The sequence below is a fragment of the Ovis canadensis genome, chromosome 6, assembly GCF_042477335.2.
Source record: "Ovis canadensis isolate MfBH-ARS-UI-01 breed Bighorn chromosome 6, ARS-UI_OviCan_v2, whole genome shotgun sequence".
Taxonomy (NCBI): Eukaryota; Metazoa; Chordata; class Mammalia; order Artiodactyla; family Bovidae; genus Ovis; species Ovis canadensis.
Window position 1 is genome coordinate 99,934,090 of NC_091250.1, and position 20,326 is coordinate 99,954,415.

General features: G+C 36.5%; 1 protein-coding gene across 2 annotated transcripts in view; it reads right to left on the reverse strand.

The window, feature by feature from the left end:
* UBA6 (ubiquitin like modifier activating enzyme 6) overlaps positions 1 to 20,326 on the reverse strand; it is a 95,981-nt gene that overhangs the window by 54,280 nt on the left and 21,375 nt on the right. For both annotated transcript variants that reach the window (XM_069594221.1, XM_069594220.1), the window contains exons 3-8: positions 14,852 to 14,946; positions 14,296 to 14,324; positions 10,954 to 11,048; positions 10,303 to 10,414; positions 2,678 to 2,758; positions 423 to 545 (exon numbers count right to left, since the gene is read on the reverse strand). In XM_069594221.1, coding sequence (XP_069450322.1) covers positions 423 to 545; positions 2,678 to 2,758; positions 10,303 to 10,414; positions 10,954 to 11,048; positions 14,296 to 14,324; positions 14,852 to 14,946 — 535 coding nt within the window. The remainder of the gene's footprint in view (positions 1 to 422; positions 546 to 2,677; positions 2,759 to 10,302; positions 10,415 to 10,953; positions 11,049 to 14,295; positions 14,325 to 14,851; positions 14,947 to 20,326) is intronic.

A 20,326-nucleotide genomic window follows, 5' to 3' on the forward strand; every position in this document is an offset into this window, starting at 1 on the left:
ACAGTTAATTAACTCTTAAGGTTTCATCCTCCTCCAAATAATGTTTTAGAAATATTTCAAATTAGAAAAGCTTTTGTCTGTGATGACTTAAGTGTCCATCTTCCTGGAGTCAAGAGTGTTGGGCCAAGTGACTTATGGCACATGTAATACATCTATTATCTGACACAATAAACTGTTCAGTAAACACTGACTCACAATTAATGTCCCATAGGAACATGACATAGAACAAAATTAAAATTAATGACATCAGCAAATGCTGATCTACCAATTATTAAATGTTAGATGGAAACCAGAATACTTTCTTAATATTCCAATTTCAATTTTAATCAAAGACTGTGTATTACAATATTTTGCTAATATTACCTTTTTAAAACATCAACTTAAAATCAATCATAAACAATAATACACATATATAATCATACTTGCGTTATATCTGAAATGAAAATTTCTTTTGGTTCTTCTCCTGTTGTATCTAAAACTTCAAACTCATCACCAAAATCACAAAACAACCGTGACCAAATTCCATGTACATCTGCACTGATGAACTGTGAAATGAAAAAATAAGTTCAAGCTTATTTCATTTATATAAAGAAAAAAAAAACTGAACTATCTTTGGACCCCCTGGTGACAATTTTATTTATAATTAAGCGTATTCTTTGAGATATAAAGTGATCACAAATATGATAAATTATTTGTAAAGTGGTTTCAGAATCAAGAGTTTACGTATTTAGGACTGGATATTAGTGTCACAAAACTAGAAGCAACATCAGCACATCACTGGACATTCTGTAATTTTTAAATAACAAAAACTCCTGCCTTATCCTAAAAATCAAGCACAGAATATAAGAAAGAGATACTGTGGTTTAATAGTCTAGCAGTGAATTCTTGCTTTTCATTTTAGAAAAGCAGAATGGAGTGTCCATTCACCAAAAGCGGTACAGTTAGAGGAAAACAAAAGAGAGCTAAAAGCTAAGAGTGAATCAGCTGAAAAGGGACTGAGGAACAGAGCATATCAAAGTCAGGAAAGGTTAAAACCAAATTCTTAAACACAGTCATAAATGTGTTCTTGAAAGTGATTTTTATATATATACACACACACACACACACACACTCTGTTCTAAGAAAATATAAAGAAATTGTTCTTGTGCTTAGTTATTTTTAGATACCGATAATAAAGAAAAATTCTTAATCTGTAACACACATGATACTGTATAAACTGATATTTTTCCAAGAAAAACTAGCCTATTTATATTTGGGCATAAGAATGTAGCTCATTAAAATGACTTACACTCCCTATCAGATAATGTCATAAAACGGTTTACAGATTACCTTCTACTTGATCATGCACTGCCTTTACTACTGAAATAGCTATTTACAGCATTCTTTATGAGTCATGAAACAGAAGAAAGCTAGAAACTTTTTTTTAAGTTGGCAAACTCAAGAACAATTTCTTTCTTTGCAAAAAAAACTTTATGAATAAATGTGTCAATCACACAAACAAAAATTTTAGTTTGTAAACTAGTATAATTGGAGAAGGCAATGGCACCCCACTCCAGTACTCTTGCCTGGAAAATCCCATGGACAGAGGAGCCTGGTGGGCTACAGTTCATGGGGTCACCCAGGGACGAGGGAGCCTGGTGGGATGCTATCTATGGGGTCACACAGAGTTGGATACAACTGAAGTGACTTAGCAGCAGGATAATTACTTTATAAAACTTCTCTGTCCTGTTCGAAGTTTAATGACTACTGTATATCTTATTCATCTTAATAATTTATGAACCATGGCACAAATGTTCTATAAGGTGCATATATATGCTATGTAAATACCACAGTCCAAAAATTTTCACATCTATCTGATACAGTATGGTGATAGTTCAGTGCCTATCTCAAAGGAACAAATAGCATTTTCCTTTTTCCAAAGGAATAAAGGACTCCAACAAAGAAGTGCAGTTAGTAGTATGTATTCAGTTGCAGGGGATGGATTATGATTTGACCCATCTAGACCTCCTTCAAGTCTTCTGAGTGTCATCACTACTTATCTAATTATTTTGGATAAAAATCTCAGAGTCATTCTTGATCATTCTTTCCTTCACAACTCTCATTTATTCAGGCTCAATCCATTAGTCTTTTTTACAAAAGATGCTTCAAATTCAACAACTTCTCACAATCTCTATTTTCATCTCTTTTGAAAAAGGCACCAGCATCTCTCACTTGGACTACTTACTGTATTAGCCCTTAACAGGTCTGGCCACCTCTATTCTACTTTAACAATTTAACAGTTCTCTTTCTTTTTGGTCTCATGATCCCTTCATGCTCTTAAAAATTATGGACGATCCAATGAGCTTTTGTTTATGTGGGTTATATCTACTGATAATCACTGTGTTAGAAAGAAAAGCCAACATAAACACACGTTCCTTCAGCTGTCAGAGCCATGATATCACCATCAAGTAGACTCTGGAAACTCTACTGCACCCCATAAGAGAATAGTTTGACTTTGCAGACCCTGAGAAAGGGTCTCAGGGACCCTTAGTGTCCTTGGACCACACTTTGAAAATCAAAATTAAAAATATTACTCATGTAAAAAGTTTCTTATGCAATTCACTGAAAAGTTATAAATTCTAATAGTGAAAGTGCATTTCCTTTGGTAAACTGTGTCATTATTAAGTGATATTATCACCTTAATTGGAGGGCACTGAGAGCGGCAGAAGTCATTGATCTTCTTCTGCAATGAAAGTTTCATCTCCGTCAATACTACACACTGTTGAGAAGGATACAAGAAATTAAAGATTAGAAAATAAACAATTATTTTGGTAGCGTACAACTTCTAACTCAGAAACATCCCAGTTTGCACTCTGCTAAAAATACATTGTTTTCTTTGTAAAAAATACTAATCTACTGTATTCCATTTTAAGGTTAACACCTTCAGAGATATAGAACAGCAAAAGTGAATGTAACATATACCGCCATCTTTAGGTACCTACAGAGGGACTGGTTCCAGAACCAAAACCTGCAGACATTCAAGTCCCTTACATAAAATGGCATAGTACATACAGGGAAAAACCTGCCCACACTGAATTCAATTACCAGTACAGACTTCATAATTAGAAGCAAACCTTAGCATTCTCTATGGTATATATGCATCTAGAGATTTTCCTTTATCTGTTACTGCCATGAAGCTGCTAAGCTACTCATCAGAGTATAAATTAAATGCTAGTTTAAACGGATAACAGTTACGTTTTTAAAAAGATACATTAGTTGGCTTCAGTTCAGTTCAGTTGCTCAGTCGTGTCCGACTCTTTGTAACCCCATGAATTGCAGCACGCCAGGCCTCCCTGTCCATCACCAACTCCCGGAGTTCACTCAAACTCACTTCCATCGAGTTGGTGATGCCATCCAGCCATCTCATCCTCTGTCGTCCCCTTCTCTTCCTGCCCCCAATCTCTCCCAGCATCAGAGTCTTTTCCAATGAGTCAACTCTTCACAAGAGGTGGCCAAAGTATTGGAGTTTCAGCTTTAGCATCATTCCTTCCAAAGAACACCCAGAGCTGATCTCCTTCAGAATGGACTGGTTGGATCTCCCTGCAGTTCAAGGGACTTTCAAGAGTCTTCTCCAACACCACAGTTCAAAAGCATCAATTCTTCGGCACTCAGCTTTCTTCACAGTCCAACTCTCACATCCATACATGACCACTGGAAAAACCATAGCCTTGACTAGACGCACCTTTGTTGGCAAAGTAATGTCTCTGCTCTTCAATATACTATCTAGGTTGGTCATAACTTTCCTTCCAAGGAGTAAGCGTCTTTTAATTTCATGGCTGCAATCACCATCTGCAGTGATTTTGGAACCCAAAAAAATTAAGTCTTATACTGTTTCCCCATCTATTTTCCATGAAGTGATGGGACCAGATGCCATGATCTTCGTTTTCTGAATGTTGAGCTTTAAGCCAACTATTTCACTCTCCTCTTTCACTGTTTTCTGAATGTTGAGCTTTAAGCCAACTATTTCACTCTCCTCTTTCACTTTCATCAAGAGGCTTTTTAGTTCCTCTTCACTTTCTGCCATAAGGGTGGTGTCATCTGAATATCTGAGGTTATTGATATTTTTCACGGCAATCTTGATTCCAGCTTGTGCTTCTTCCAGCCCAGCGTTTCTCATGATGTACTCTGCATATAAGTTAAATAAGCAAGGTGACATACAGCCTTGATGTACTCCTTTTCCAATTGGAACCAGTCTGTTGTTCCATGTCCAGTTCTAACTGTTGCTTCTTGACCTGCATATAGGTTTCTCAAGAGGCAGATTAGTTGGCTTAGCTTTCTTTTATTCAGAGATTCACAGACTTACAACACATCTTTTGTTTTACGACAGTGTTACTAGTGAAACAACCAAGTCCTGTTATTTAAGACAGCAAATTATCATTTTCAATGCTTACTTTTTTATCATCACCCAGTGAGATAAGCAAAGAAAGTTTTATAATCAGATTTTATCATATCTGAAAAACTCATGAAAGGCCAAAATATTTTATTACCATCAATCATCTATCAAAAATGGCCTAAGCAGGTCAAATCTCGCAGTCTGGAGCTTTCCTTGATGCTTGTTCCAGGAAATGAATAACTCACTTTCACTACCAATATCTATCTGGGTATGGATTTAGTTTTATCTAGCTTAGAATACAACATGCTTCCTACAGAGAGGTAATTCTTCATAGCTCTCCCACTTGGTATTGCCATGAATGCAAGGCTCTAACCATTCTTTACATGGGTTGTTTCTCAGGATTGCATTCGCCTGGTGCAAACTTGAAAAATGAGATAATGTCTCCCTCTGGGACAAAGAGCAAGCTTATTCATTGCTTGCTATAAAGGCAGGTTCCCCTAGCTTAATGTTTCTTTCTTCTAAAGGAACCCACCACATGTGCAGGCATGCACTGAGCCCTCTGCACATCACAGGGGAGATCTGGAGGAAGGCAGGAGGAAACAAGGCAAATGTCATGCTCACACTTACCAGCTCAGGTGTAATTAAGTCCTTAGTCTCTGACCCAGGAATCTCATGTTTTCTGCTAACATCCATGAAACTGTAACAGGCTAACTTATTAGCTTTCAAATACAGTAAAATCAAATCTTATTAGACTCAGTACTTACTAAGTCTAACAGTACTTACTGAGCCTGGTCTGTGTTTCACCAATGCTGGAAAATTCCCAAGCACCGTTTATTTGAATAAGCCTTTCTCCAGAAGTCCAACCCCATGAATTAGAGCTTTTTACTCAAGCTATCATTTTTAGAAATGATATATTCTCTTTAAATGATATATTTCTCTTTAAAATGATATATTTCTCTTTCATATATTCTTTCAGTGTGCTGTAGTCTCAAAAATATCCTCAGCTCTATCCTTCAGTCCATTAATTCTTATATGCACTGTTTAATCTACTCATTAAATGTTTTAACTTTTAGGACTATTTTTTCCATTTCAAAAAGTTTTATTTGTTGTATCTGCCTAACTGCTTTCACTGCTATCTTATTTTCATATTGTATTTTTAATCTCTTCTTATAAGATTTAATTTCAACATTTTATAGTCCCCATCCAATAATTCTATTATCTGAAATTCTTGGAGGTTTAGCTCTATTGTCACTGACTCTTGATCACGCTGAACTTTTTCCTGTCTTATTATTTTGTATTATGAACATAGCCTCATAGGGGCTTTACATATTAGAATAAACTGTGGCCTGGTTGAGGATATATGCCTGAGGATATATGGTTGAGCACATATAACTCAAAGGATACATCTTTGAGTTTTGTTTCTGGCATTCCAGTGTATCACCAGCTCAGTACTACATTTTAACATTAAGTTCTCAGCTTGGGAAATTTAAGTTCATATCAAACTTATGTGAGGGCATGCCTATGGTTAAGAACTCCCAGAGAAGATCTTTTTTTTTTTTTTTTTAATCGAGAGCTCCAGAGAGCTCTGTGTGAATCACAACAAACCGTGGAAATTCTTAAAGAGGTGGGAGCTTCAGACCACCTTCCCTGTCTTCTGAGAAACCTGAACGTGGGTCAAGATGCAACAGTTTGAATTGGAATGGAAAAACTGACTGGTTCCAAACCGTGAAAGGTGTATGACAAGGCTGTATACTGTCACCTTATTTATTTAACTTATATGCAGAGTATGTGCTGTGCTCATGTGCTGAGTTGTGTCTGACTCTTTAAGACCTCATGGACTGTAGCCTGTCAGGATCCTCTGTCCATGGAATTTTCCAGGCAAAAATACTAGAGTGGGTTGTCATTTCCTACTCCAAGGGAATCTTCCTGACCCAGGGATCAAATCTGCATCTCTGGTATCCTCTGCATTGCTAGGAGAATTCTTTACCACTGCACCACTTGGGGGAGAAGGCAATGGCAACCCACTCCAGTACTCTTGCCTGGAAAATTCCATGGACGGAGAAGCCTGGTAGGCTGCAGTTCATGGGGTCACTAGGAGTCAGACACGACTGAGTGACTTCACTTTCACGCATTGGAGAAGGAAATGACAACCCACTCCAGTGTTCTTCCCTGGAGAATCCCAGGGATGGGGGAGCCTGATGGGCTGTCATCTCTGGGGTTGCACAGAGTTGGACACAACTGAAGTGACTTAGCTGCAGCAGCAGCACCACCACCACTTGGGAAACCCATATATAGAGTACATTAAGTGAAATGTTGGGCTGGATGAATCACAAGCTGGTATCAAGACTGCCAGGGAAAATATCAACAACCTCATATATGCAGATTATTCTGCCCTAATGGCAAAAAGTGTAGAGTAACTAAACAGCTTCTTGACAAGGGTCAAAGAGCAGAGTGAAAAAACTGGCATGAAACTCAACATTCAAAAAACTAAGATCATGGCATCTGGTCCCATCATTTCATGGCAAACAGAAGGGGAAAAAGTAGAAGCAGTGACAGATTTTTCTCTTCTTGGGCTCCAAAATCACTGCAGATGGTGACTGCAGCCATGAAATTAAGATACTTACTCCTTGGAAGGAATGCTATGACAAGCCTAGACAGCGTATTAAAAAGCAGAGGTATCACAAAGATCCTTATAATCAAAGCTATGGTTTTTGCAGTAGTCATGTATGGATGTGAGAGCTGGACCATAAAGAAGGCTGAGTGCCAAAGAACTGTTGCTTTCAAACTATGGTGTTGGAGAGGAGTCTTGAAAGTCCCTTGGACAGCAAGGAGATCAAACCAGTCAATCCTAAAGGAAATCAAACTTGAATATTCATTGGAAGGACTGATGCTGAAGCTGAAGCTCCAATACTTTGGCCACCTGATGCAAAGAGCCAACTCAGTGGGAAAGACATTGATGCTGGGAAAGATTGAAAGCAAAAGAAGGTGGTGGCAGCAGAGGATGAGTTGGTTAGATACTATCACTGACTCAATGAACATGAATTCGAGAAAACCCTGGGACATAGTAGAAGACAAGAGGAACCTGGCATGCTGCAGTCCATGGAGTTTTAAAGAGTTGGCATGACCTAGTGACTAAACACCAATAAGAGAAAATGGACAAATTTCCTATTCTGATGGTCAAAGATTGTTCTCATACACCTTTTCATTAAGGGTTTAGCTTTCTGAGGTTCCAGAGAGTTAGAAAGAGGTGGTACGGCTCAATTATATATCGTATCTCATACAGACAAATTTTTATCTAGTTTCTGTGTGACCATTCCCAATCCCCAAGAAACGTGGTAACTGAGACAAGCAAACTCTGTCCAGAAAGTGAACACAGCCACAGTTAACTGGTTTCCTTTTAATTACCTATTCAATTTTGGTCTCTGAGCATTTCCCTTATACAATTTTGACCTCATGTAATCACTGAAAAAGAAGTCTATTAAGTAATTCTACTGTAGACAGTCTATTAAATATCTCTGTAGCAGGATGGATTTCATGTTTTCCAACCAAGAATGGACATCTACAATGATCTTTAAGTGGGTGTGATACTGTCATTATAATAAGAAATACATATTTTGTCTTCATTCAAGGTTTCTAGCACATAGTTGCTACTACTCTTGTGATTTCCTATATAAGAGCTCAGGGGCATCTTTCGTTATAATATTTAGTTTTGTCCTTTGGGACACATCTTCACAGTGAAAAAGGTGAAGTAAATGTCTTGTTTCTCGTAACAAGCCCTTTCAGACACACCTGAGTTTATGTTAATGAGTTGACTTTTGGGAAGCCCCTAAGGATGGGGGCTGGTTGTTAGGGGAACCAACCTTAGGCTGTGAGGTTTAGAACCTTTAGTCCTATCTCCCAGACCTCTTGTGCTGGAAACTGACTTAATCACCAATGGCCAATGTATACTATTAATCATTTTTGCTTACATAATAAAGCCTCCATAAAAATCCTTGAACCAGGGGATTCAACACGTGGAGGTACTGGGAAGGTGGCATACTGGAGAGGCCATGGAAACATGGCACCCCTTGTACCCACCCCCCATCCCCTAACCTATGCATCTCTTCTACCTGGCTGTTCCTGAGTCACCGTCTTTTATAATACAATAAACTCGTAATCTAGTAAGTAAACTGTTTTTCTGAGTTTGTGTGCTGCTTTAGTAAACTAACTGAACCTAAGGAGGGGATTGTGAAAACATCTGATTCATAGCCAGCTCTGAGAAGCACATGTAACAACCTGAACTTGCAACTGGCATCAGAAAAGGGCTTGAGGATGTGGGTTCTTATAGGACTGAGTCCTTAACCTGTGGGATCTGACACTATCTTCTCCAGACAGAGTGTCAGGACTGAATTGAACTGAAGGACACCAAGCTAGGTGTCCAGAGTTGGAAAATTGCCTGGTGTGTGGAGAAAACGCATAAATATATAGTCACACAAGTGTCAGAAGTTTTGAGATCTTAAGAAACACAGGAGTGCTTTTTCTTAGACAATGGGTATCATAATATCACAGGAAAAAATGCAGTCACTTTCAGAACATCCCAGGTGTTGAGAATTTTTGTTTTTATTTGTTACCTAACGAAGACTGAACTGTTGATCCATATTATTTACTTCTAGGTACCTGGGCTATATATTACTCTTTGCCTATGGCCTTAGGAAGAGTAGAGAGTGCTTTCCTGCTCCTTTACTTTGGACTTGACCATGTGACCTGCTCTGTCAATGAAATATTAATGGAAGCAACACAAACAGAGGTTTGAAATGTGCTTGGAAAGTGGCACTTGCTCCTTTGTATTTCTGCTACTGGTATGAGACCATGTCTCAGGTAGCCTCCTGGTCCCCGAAGAGAGGTTCATGGACCAGGACTCAGACTGTGGAGGAGTTCAAGTATAGCTAGAACAGCTGAATTCCAACTGACATCAGAAGCATGAGAAAGAAATGCATGCTGCTATAAACCACTGAATTTGTGGTTTCTCATGCACGTTACTGCAAAAATAGCTGACTGATATAATTGCTTTGTAATTTTTAGGTCATTGCCCTAAAACAAAGCACTTTAAAGGTATTATTCTAAGTCTTTTAACCTGAATTTTTTGATCTACTTAATAGACTATATTAAATCAGTACTTTATTAATACTTAATGATTTGCCTTCAGTTCAGTTCAGTTGCTCAGTTGTGTCCGCCTCTTTGCGACCCCATGGACTGCAGCACGCCAGGCCTCCCTGTCCATCACCAACTCCTGGAGTTTACGCAAACTCATGTCCACTGAGTCGGTGATGCCATCCAACCATCTCATCCTCTGTTGCCTGCTTCTCCTCCTGACTTCAATCTTTCCCAGCATCAGAGTCTTTTCAAATGAGTCAGTTCTTCACATCAGGTGGCCAAAGTATTGGAGTTTCAGCTTCAACATCAGTCCTTCCAATGAATACTCAGGACTGATCTCCTTTAGGATGGACTTGTTGGATCTCCTTGCAGTCCAAGGGACTCATTAAGAGTCTTCTCCAACACCACAGCTGAAAAGTGTCAATTCTTCTGCGCTCGGCTTTCTTTATAGTGCAACTCTCACATCCATACATGACTACTGGAAAAACCATAGCCTTGACTAGACGGACCTTTGTTGGCAAAGTAATGTCTCTGCTTTTTAATATGCTGTCTAGTTGGTCATAACTTTCCTTCAAGGAGTAAGCGTCTTTTAATTTCATGGCTGCAGTCACCACCAATAGTGATTTTGGAGCCCCCCAAAATAAAATCTCTCACTGTTTCCACTGGTTCACCATCTATTTCCCATGAAGTGATGGGACCAGATGGCATGATCTTGGTTTTCTGAATGTTGAGCTTTAAGCCAACCTTTAACCTTGGAATCTGTCAATAACATCCATAATATAACATGGAGTACTAACCTGGTATTTATCTAAGAAGGAGAGATCTGTGGTTTCATTTAAAGGAATAGAAGATGATGTGACATGAACATATGGATTTAATTCTGCAATATGTTGAAGTACAGCTTCAGCCCTAAAAAAAACAAAACACATACACACAAAAAAGAAAAAAGAATTTTACTACTCTTTTGTTCAATAAACACATTCAATTTTTCAAATTTGGACACTTTGAAGACATTAGAGAAACCTAAATGTTACAAAATTTCAATGGGAATTTTAAACTGGAGAGGAAGAAAGAAGCTAAGGGTTAATTATACTATATAATCTTAAGATGTAGCACACTGTCATATTCCAGAGGAAGTCACACAATCTCAAAATGTACATACTCTTATAGGCCAATGCTCCTTCAGTCTCTTAATGACTGAGCAATAATAAGGACTTACTTTAACAATCTCAAAGAAATTCATTCCTAAGTAGCAATGTGACAATATTAAAATTTTGACAAACATAAATATTTACATGTCAGTACTTATTTGTCTATGGTAGAGTGAATTTATGGTGATGAGTTAAATAGCTAAGACTGAATTGGTATTCTAGATTCAGAAAATGTTCTAAGTAACTGCAACATTAAAAAAAAATCCTATGATAACACATCAAAATATCTATTTTCACCTGTTTCTTATATTAACAACATCATCTTCACAGAGAAAGAAGTTGGTTCCTAGATCCCATGCTTGGCATTTTTCTGTATCATGAATTGTAAGTGCCTTCAAAAAGGAGAAAAATATCTGTTAAAGTCAGGAGTAAATCAAGGATGCTCACTATCTCCAATATTATTTATACTGGATTGGAACTATTAGCCTATGTAATTAGACCAGAGAAAGTAATTAAAATCCAGTTAGATCCATTCATGTCTACAGTCAGATAATATGACTATAGACATCTACAAATCCAGAAAAGATCATGGAAAAACTATTTTATTACTATTATTTCTTTTATAAACACAACATATTATTTTAATGCCAGTATATTATTTTTTTGCAGAGATCAATGTTATATTAACTTGAATATACCTTCATTATTCAACTGTGAAATGAGCTAAGATAAATCTTTTTTTTTTTAAGATAAATCTTAAAAGCAGGGTTTTGATTACTTAAAATAGTAAAACTGTAATTCCAAGTTACAAAGACATTTATATAACCATATTCTTTAGCTATTAATAGCTGTATACTAATGACAATAAGAATTAACAATACTTTCCACTATGACATTTATCAATAACAATTCTCAATTAAGTCAATAATAATTAACATGATGGTCATATTGTAATTCCATATAAACTTACTATATGTTTGCTGTTGGGTGTGTATGTATGTATTTTACAGATAGTACTGAACCTTAGTTGACTTTAAAATCACATAAATAAACTTTTCCAAATGGTCATGTTTAAAGTAAGAAAGATACTAACTGGAAAAAAGATATTTTAAACTTATATTATAAGCCACAAATATGGACACAGGGTATCCCAAAATAGAAATATGTAGGAGCCATCAAAATATTTAAGCATGTTCAACCTTGCTCAAGAATGAAACACCTTTTCTCATTCATCAGCATGGCATAAATCTAAAAGTTTGACAATATACTCTACGGGTGGGAGTGAAGTGAATCAGGCATTACTGGTGGGAATGTGAAGTAGCACAAAACCTCAATGAAAAAAATCTGGCAATCTTTAGCATAATGACAAGGGCATTTCTCTTTTGATATAGCAATCCTACTGTTAAGAATCTATCACACACACAAAAAAAGAATCTATCACAAAGACACACTGGAAAAAAATACAAAGATATATATATATACATATAAATACACACACACACACACACACACACACAAGAGCGGTAGCTGTAGCACTATTTGTAATAGCAAAAGACTGGAAATGATAAAAATGTCTACCAATGAAGAACTATGTATAATTATGTATGATACATCTACACAATGTATATCCATAGTTATTAAAAAATAATGAAAAAAAATCACTATGGAGTAAAACCAGGATATGCTGATATGTGGTAAAAAGGTAGGTAGAAGTAAGTACGGTACTTTATCTATGAAAGGCAGGTGAGGATAAATGTGCAAACACACATGTACAGATTTGCATGTCTATGTACATGCATTTGCTTATATTTAAAAAGAGATTAAAAAGAAGGTGACCTAATACACAAAGGACAAAATAGGGTAGAGAGAAGATAGACTTACTTGAACATACTTTGCTTTATAAATTGACTTTGCATTATTTCTCATATAATAGTAAACTAAATCAAACTAAAAAAGCAATCCCTAAAGATCCCAAGAAAGATGAATAAATGGGCAAAACTATCTATTTGAATTTGTTGCATAACTACACAAAAGAATTAACATGACTTAAGAAAGCAATTAATCTGTCTGTCAAATCCAGATGGGATACTAGGGATAAAAAAAAAAACTCACCTTAAACTGTTTTCAATAATCACATTGATATTAATAATGCTGGAATTGTTATTCTATAGCTATGTCACAGACAAGCAGAATATAATATGAAAGTGAAATTCTCTCAGTCTTGTCTGACTCTTTGCAACCCCAGAGACTATGCAATCCATGGAATTCTCCAGGCCAGAATACTGGAGTGGTTAGCCTTTCCCTTCTCCAGGGGGTCTTCCCAACCCTGGGATCAAACCCAGGTCTGCTGGATTGCAGGCGGATTCTTTACCAGCTGAGCCACAAGGGAAGCCCAGAATATAATATAGGGTAAAGCAAATAAGTAATCAGGTTCATGTCATTAAGACTCAAATTGTTATAGTAAGAGAAGACACACAAATATATAAATATGGAGGTAGATGTGATAAATGACCTGATTTTTTAACCAGTAAATTGCAAGGAAGGAAAAAAAATCAGGGTAGGAAGATCTACTGATTAAAAGAAACCAAGTTCAGTATATGGGCTTTACCTGGATGCGGATTAGAACAAATCAAATAAAAGAAAGGAAAATATGAACTCTAACTAGATACTTAATAATTATGGTAGTCTTCTATGATAGCCCCAATGATTCATACCTCTTGATATTCAGGCCTTTGTGCTATCCCATCTCCTAAGTGACTTGCTTTTGATGACTATAGCATAGGTGATGGAATGTCACTTCTGAGATTAGGTTACAAAAGACCTGGCACATTTCTCTTCTTATCTTTTGCTTGCTTACTCTGATGAAACAAGCTGCCATACTGTGAGCTGCCCTATGGCGAGGGCCACATGGCAAGGAACTGATGGTGACCTAATAGCCAGCAAGGAACTGAGGTGGGAATGTGAACTGGCACATCCTTGTCACTGAATCCTGCCAATAACTATGTGAGCGAGCTTGGGAAGCAGACCCTTTCCCCAGCATCAAGATGACTACAGGCCCTGCCAATATGTTGACTGGAGCTTTGTGGGAGACGCTCAACCAGAGGTATTAGCAAAAGTACATCTAATTCCTGACCCAAAGAAAGTGATATAAATGCTGTAGTTCAAATTGCTAAGTTTTGTTTGAAGATAACAATGATATTTAAAAACTGTTAACATTTTTAGGTGTGAAAGTAATATTGTGGTTGTTTTAAAAAAACACCCTTATATTTTTGAGCTATATACTAAAGTAATTTAAGAATAACATAAGATTTCTGAGATTTATATCAAAATAACTGGGCAGTTAGGGGGCAGTGGGGAACGAGATACATGAAACAAATTTCTCTATGAGCTGATAACTGCATATACGAGATGTGTACATAGGGTTAGCTAAAACTATTCTCTTTTTTTTAGTATAATTTTGAAATTTTCTATAATAAAAAGTATTATTAAAAAAGGAAAATAGAGAATTAAGACAATTTTTCTACTAAATGAAGAAGCAATAATTAAGCCAAAGTGTAAATAATATTATCACTACCGATGAGGGAAAAAAAAGAAGAGTTCATAAGCAATTCTTCTTATCAAGAACATTTACCCGCTTACCTTAATCCCTGCAAGGACAAGATTCTTTGCTAAAATGAAGGAAAAAAAAGGAATAGCTTAATATTAGGAATTGTATATTAGATATGTCTTCATGGAGTCTGTTCATATCTCTGACTAATTTTAACTGTTTTACTACTTTAAAAATTTCAGTTTCTTAGAAAATAGAGATGAAGAAAAAGGAATAAAAATAAAATTTGATTTCCATAATCAAACCACACTGAGATAATCACTCTTTAAAATTTCAGTGTATACTTCCAGACATGCTGTTATGAATATGTGTGTGCTCTCTACCATAATGAATTAATAGATACAGAGAAAGATCATTAACAGCTATTAACAACATCAAAAGAGAAGCAAGAGAGTCATAACTGGTTTCTCATGCAAGAACGTGAAACAGTCTTGCCAAAAAAATAAATAAACAAATAAAAACTGAATCGGATCAAGATTTTGGATCTAACTTCTTTTACAGAAAATAATACATGGGAGAGGAATTAAATTATTTAAATTATGTTGCTCAAAAGCATCATATAAAATTATGAACAAAAATACTACTTACCAATTTCCAAACCAAGACCACCCATACCACTTAAGAAAACATGAGACTTGGCCATCTTCTGCATTGCTGTGTCTCCAAGAACATACCTCTGCCGACTACATGTAAAACACAACAAAAACAAATTATTTCACCAAAATTGTATATCCTTTTATAGTTATTTGCAAGCTAACACCCTGGTGGCTAGATTCTGCCCACAGACTTTTTTTGGATCACTTGCACAATACTTAGAATTCCTCAATTAACTGCCAAATACATATTTTGATAAATTAGATTTGGCACCATAACCCATATACCTTCATGGCTACAGAGCTGAGTAGGAGCTGCCCTGTTCAGTGAGGGAGGACTATGTGCTCTAGACTTGGCAAAGTTTCCATCCTTCTTCTCTCATTTATCACCTCTGTGGCCACTACAAGCATTTGAGTTTCTCACTTCCACCTGAAGCCTTTCACCACAAAAAGGATTTATCAGGCAAAAAATTGTTTCCTTCCTTGGAATTTAGATGACTTAAAGTTGAGCAGTTTTCAAACATTATTTTAAATATAAAAGCTGACAAATTATATAAAGGACTTTATTAAGTCATCCATCCTAATAGCCACAAGCTAATATTAGAATGCTACTGCTGCTGCTATTTAGTCACTAAGTTGTGTTTGACTCTTTGCAACCCTTTGGTCTGTAGCCTTCCAGGCTCTGGAGTGGGTTGCCATTTCCTTTTTTTTTTTTTTTTGCTATTTCCTTTTCCAGGAGATCTTCCTGACCCAGAGACTGAATCTCATCAGCGTTAGCAAGCAGATTCTTTACCGATGAGCCACCTGGGAAGCCCCTAGTATCAAAATGGGAATTTCAAAAAATACACGTTGGCAATTAAAAAAATGTCAGATATAGTAACAAAGTCAATAGTTTATTTCAAAGAACATTGATAAACGATTTTATACTACTTTCCGAAGACAGGAGCATGCCAATGGATTCTTACCAGAATCATTCAGAAAGATGAGTTCAGTATAAATAAATAATTCCAGAACTCCTTGGGTTATAAGTATTTCTTTTGGAATTCTCTCTCTCTCACACACACACACACACACACACACATGCTGGTTTAAGGTATGTTCGTTTAATATCTATATTCAGCTATTGATATTCAATATAAATGCCTGAAATGGGGTCACCTGTCCAGTAAGAAGAAACTTTATAAACACAAGCTATTATTATTATTTCCATCCTTATTCCCTACAATGAATAATAAAATCTACTAGACTTTTATTTTTAAAAATTTATTTTATTAAAGTATAGTTAATTTACAATGTTAGTTTCCGCTATACAGCAAAGTGATTCAGTTACATATTCTTTTCCATTATGCTTTATTACAGGATACTGAATATCGTTCTCTGTGCTCTACAATATGAACTTGTGTTTAACCATTCTGTATATAATAGATTGCATCTGCTAATCCCAAACTTCCAATCCATCCCTTCATCATGGCAATCACAGTCCATTCTCTATTAGACTTTTTAAATTGATATTCACCATTTTTGCTTCAGAGATAAAACTGATTCATTTATTTATGAAATATTTATTGAACATTTACATAGTATATATGGAAAAGTATATTATAGTGTCTTACAACCTTTATTTCTGTACCCCTAAACAATATATTTAACGTTTGTCTGTTTTGGAACTTTATATAAACTGGGTCATTTTGAATACTTATGAGAGTTATTCATATCAAGGTAGCTGTTTATTTTCACTTCATACTGTATTCTTTGTATTATACTATTCTATTGTGATATACCATAATTTAGCAATTCTACAGTTTTGGACAGTTACCAATAAGAAGACTATGAGTACACTTATATATGTCTCATGGTACACATGTAGTAGTTTCTCTAGCATATACTGATGAAAGAAAATGCAAAGTTAACTATTAGATAATACCAGAATAATTTCCAAAGTGGATTTATCAGTTGACATCCTGCTTGGCAATGTATCAAAGTCCCCAAATTTTCACATCCTTAGTGTGCTGAAACTCAATAAGAAAATTCAGTGTGAAACTCAATGTGAAAGTGCTGCACTCAATATGCCAACAAATTTGGAAAACTCAGTAGTGGCCACAGAACTGGAAAAGGTCAGTTTTCATTCCTATCCCAAAGAAAGGCAATGCCAAAGAATGCTCAAAAATGCTCACAATTGCATTCATTTCACATGCTAGCAAAGTAATGCTCAAAATAATTCTCCAAGCCAGGCTTCAACAATACATGAACTGTGAACTTCCAGATGTTCAAACTGGATTAGAAAAGGCACAGGAACCAGAGATCAAATTGCCAACATCTGCTGGATCATCAAAAAAGCAAGACAGATCCAGAAAAACATCTGTGTCTGCTTTACTGGCTATGCCAAAGTCTTTGATTGTGTGGATTACAATAAACTGTGGAAAATTCTTCAATAGATGGGAATACCAGAGCACCTGACCTGCCTCCTGAGAAACTGGTATGCAGGTCAAGAAGCTACAGTTAGAACTGGACACGGAACAACAGACTGGTTCCAAACCAAGAAAGGAGTACATCAAGGATGTATATTGTCACCCTGTTTATTTAACTTATATGCAGAGTACATCATGAAAAATGCTGGGCTGGATGAAGCACAAGCTGGAATCAAGACTGTCAGGAGAAATATCAATAACCTCAGATACGCAGATGACACCACCCTTATGGCAGAAAGCAAAGAACTAAAGAGTCTCTTGATGAAAGTGAAAGAGGAGAGTGGAAAAAGTTGGCTCAAAACTTCACATTCAGAAAACTAAGATCATGGCATCTGGTGCTATCACTCCATGGCAAATAGATGGGAAAACAATGGAAACAGTGAGAGACTACTTTTCTGGGCTGCAAAGTCACTGCAGATGGTGACTGCAGCCATGAAATTAAAAGACATTTGTTTCTTGGAAGAAAGCTATGACCAACACAGACAGCAAATTGAAAAGCAGAGACATTACTTTGCCAACAAAGGTCCATATAGTCAAAGGCATGGTTTTTCCAGTAGTCATGTAGGGATGTGAGAGTTGGACTATAAAGAAAACTGAGTGCCAAAGAACTGATGCTTTTGAATTGTGGTGCTGGAGAAGACTCTTAAGAGTCTCCTGGACAGAAAGAAGATCCAACCAGTCCATCCTACAGGAAATCAGTCCTGAGTATTCATTGGAAGGACTGATGCTGAAGCTGAAACTCCAATACTCTGGCCATCTGCTGTGAAAAACTGACCGATCTGAAAAGACCCTGATTCTGGGAAAGATTGAAGGCAGGAGACAAAGGAAGGACAGAGGATGCAATGGTTGGATGGCATCACCGACTGAATGTATATGCATTTGAGTAAGCTCCAGAAGTTGGTGATGGACAGGGAAGCCTGGAGTGCTGCATTCCATGGGATTGCAAAGAGTCGGACACAACTGAGCGACTGAACTGAACTGAATGTGCTGAAAAAAGTTAACACAGCAGGCCTGATCTTTAGCCTGCTTTTGGGGCTAGCCCCTGGCTGCTGCCTGTGCACTTAGCTTTTGAAATGTTTCCTATTCTAATAATTCTACTTCTCTTTTTCTTTGAGTTTCTTGAAATAAAAACTCCTTTAGCTTTTAGATATTCTTCTCTAAAATACACATGTAAAACTTTAAGTGATTTTAAAAAGTATACCAAATTTTGATCCATAGTACTTTAAATGATTATTCTTAATTTTAGTTATGATTCTTTTTCTGACTTATGGATTCACCTGTAGTATATTTTTAAATTTCTAATTTTATGAGGAATTTTACAATTATATTTTGTGTTGACTTCTAGTTTAAATGCATTGTGAATAGACATCACAATCTACATAATTTCACACTTTAATATTTGAGAATTTCTTTGGTCAATTTTACAAATGTTCCATTCTTGAAAGGAATATGTACCCTACAGTTGTTAACATACAATACTCCTTACATGTGCATTAGAGTAATCTTAATAATCATGTTGATGAGATCTATACTTGTTCAGACTTTGTTTGCCTGTTTTCTTGATTACTAAAAGTAACATTTAAAAAATGGCCCACTATGATTGCAAATTTGTCTATTCTCCTTATGTATTAGTACCTGAACATGCTAACGAGTGAGAATAACAGCTAACACTCAGCGTTTATTATGCACCACAGTTTTATTTGTATTAACTCATTAGTCCTCATAAAACTACAGAAATTCTATTATTATTCTCATTTTTACAGAGAGGAAAACCTAAGCACAGAGAAATTAAGCAGCTGATAAATAGTGGAAGCAAGATTCAGCCCAGGCAGTCTGGCCTTAGCATCCATATTCTTAACCACTATGATACACTGAATGTAGACTAAGAAGGGCAAATCATTCTACAAGTCTTACAGGGAGAGAAAAAAATCAGTTCCTGGCCTAACTCTTCCATAACCCAATTCCCAAGCCCTAAGAACAGCCATCCTCAATTCTTTCAGTTATTTCTTCTAATATTTACCCCCTATATTTCTCAATAAACATGTTTGTACTTTATTTCTTGATTTTTCAGCTTTAAGTATTATCTATCAACTTTCAACTAAAAAAGACGGCATGAATTTCAATTTTTGAATACAAATCCAGTCAAATCATTTCCCGGCTTTAAAAACTCTGGTTGGTTTTGTATTTCCCTTATGATAAAGTCGAGACTCCATTAATCACAAAGCTGTTCATAATCTAGTCTCTGCTCAGCTCTCCAGTCTCATTTTTGTCACTCTACCATCACACTCCATGTTCCAGGTGTACTAAAGGCTTTCAGTTCTCCAAACATGGTATACTCTCTTCGGCTGCTAAGACACTTTTCTGGAATATTCCTCTTCCCCAATACGCCTGAATAACTCCTTGTCCTCAGGTCTCAAACTGCATGTTACTTTCCCCATGATGCTTCCCCTGATGCCCCTAAGTTTCTTTAAGACAGTGTTGGATCATCTTTCTGTGCATCTAACACTACACATTCAATTTATTATAACAATTATCACAGTGTATTTTCACTATTTATTTGCCTATTTTTTCTAGGAGATTGTAGATTCCTTAGGACAGAGCCTACCTTATTTGCTACTGTATCCCCAGTGACTAACAGGGCCTGGCACATAACAGACACACAAAACCTATCTGCTAAATTAATGAAAGAAATGAACTGGCAACAAGAACAACACTTTCATGCTCTACTAAGCAGAGGGCATGAATTCTTTTTTTGTGTTCACAGTCTAAGAACTGCATTAAAAAAATACGTTTTTCACACTTGTCTTCATCAATTATTTTTAAGACTACTTAGGCAAATAATGGGAGAAGGCAATGGCAACCCACTCCAGTACTCTTGCCTGGAAAATCCCATGGATGGAGAAGCCTGGTCGGCTGCAGTCCATGGGGTCGCTAGGAGTTGGACACGACTGAGACACTTCACTTTCACTTTTCACTTTCATGCATTGGAGAAGGAAATGGCA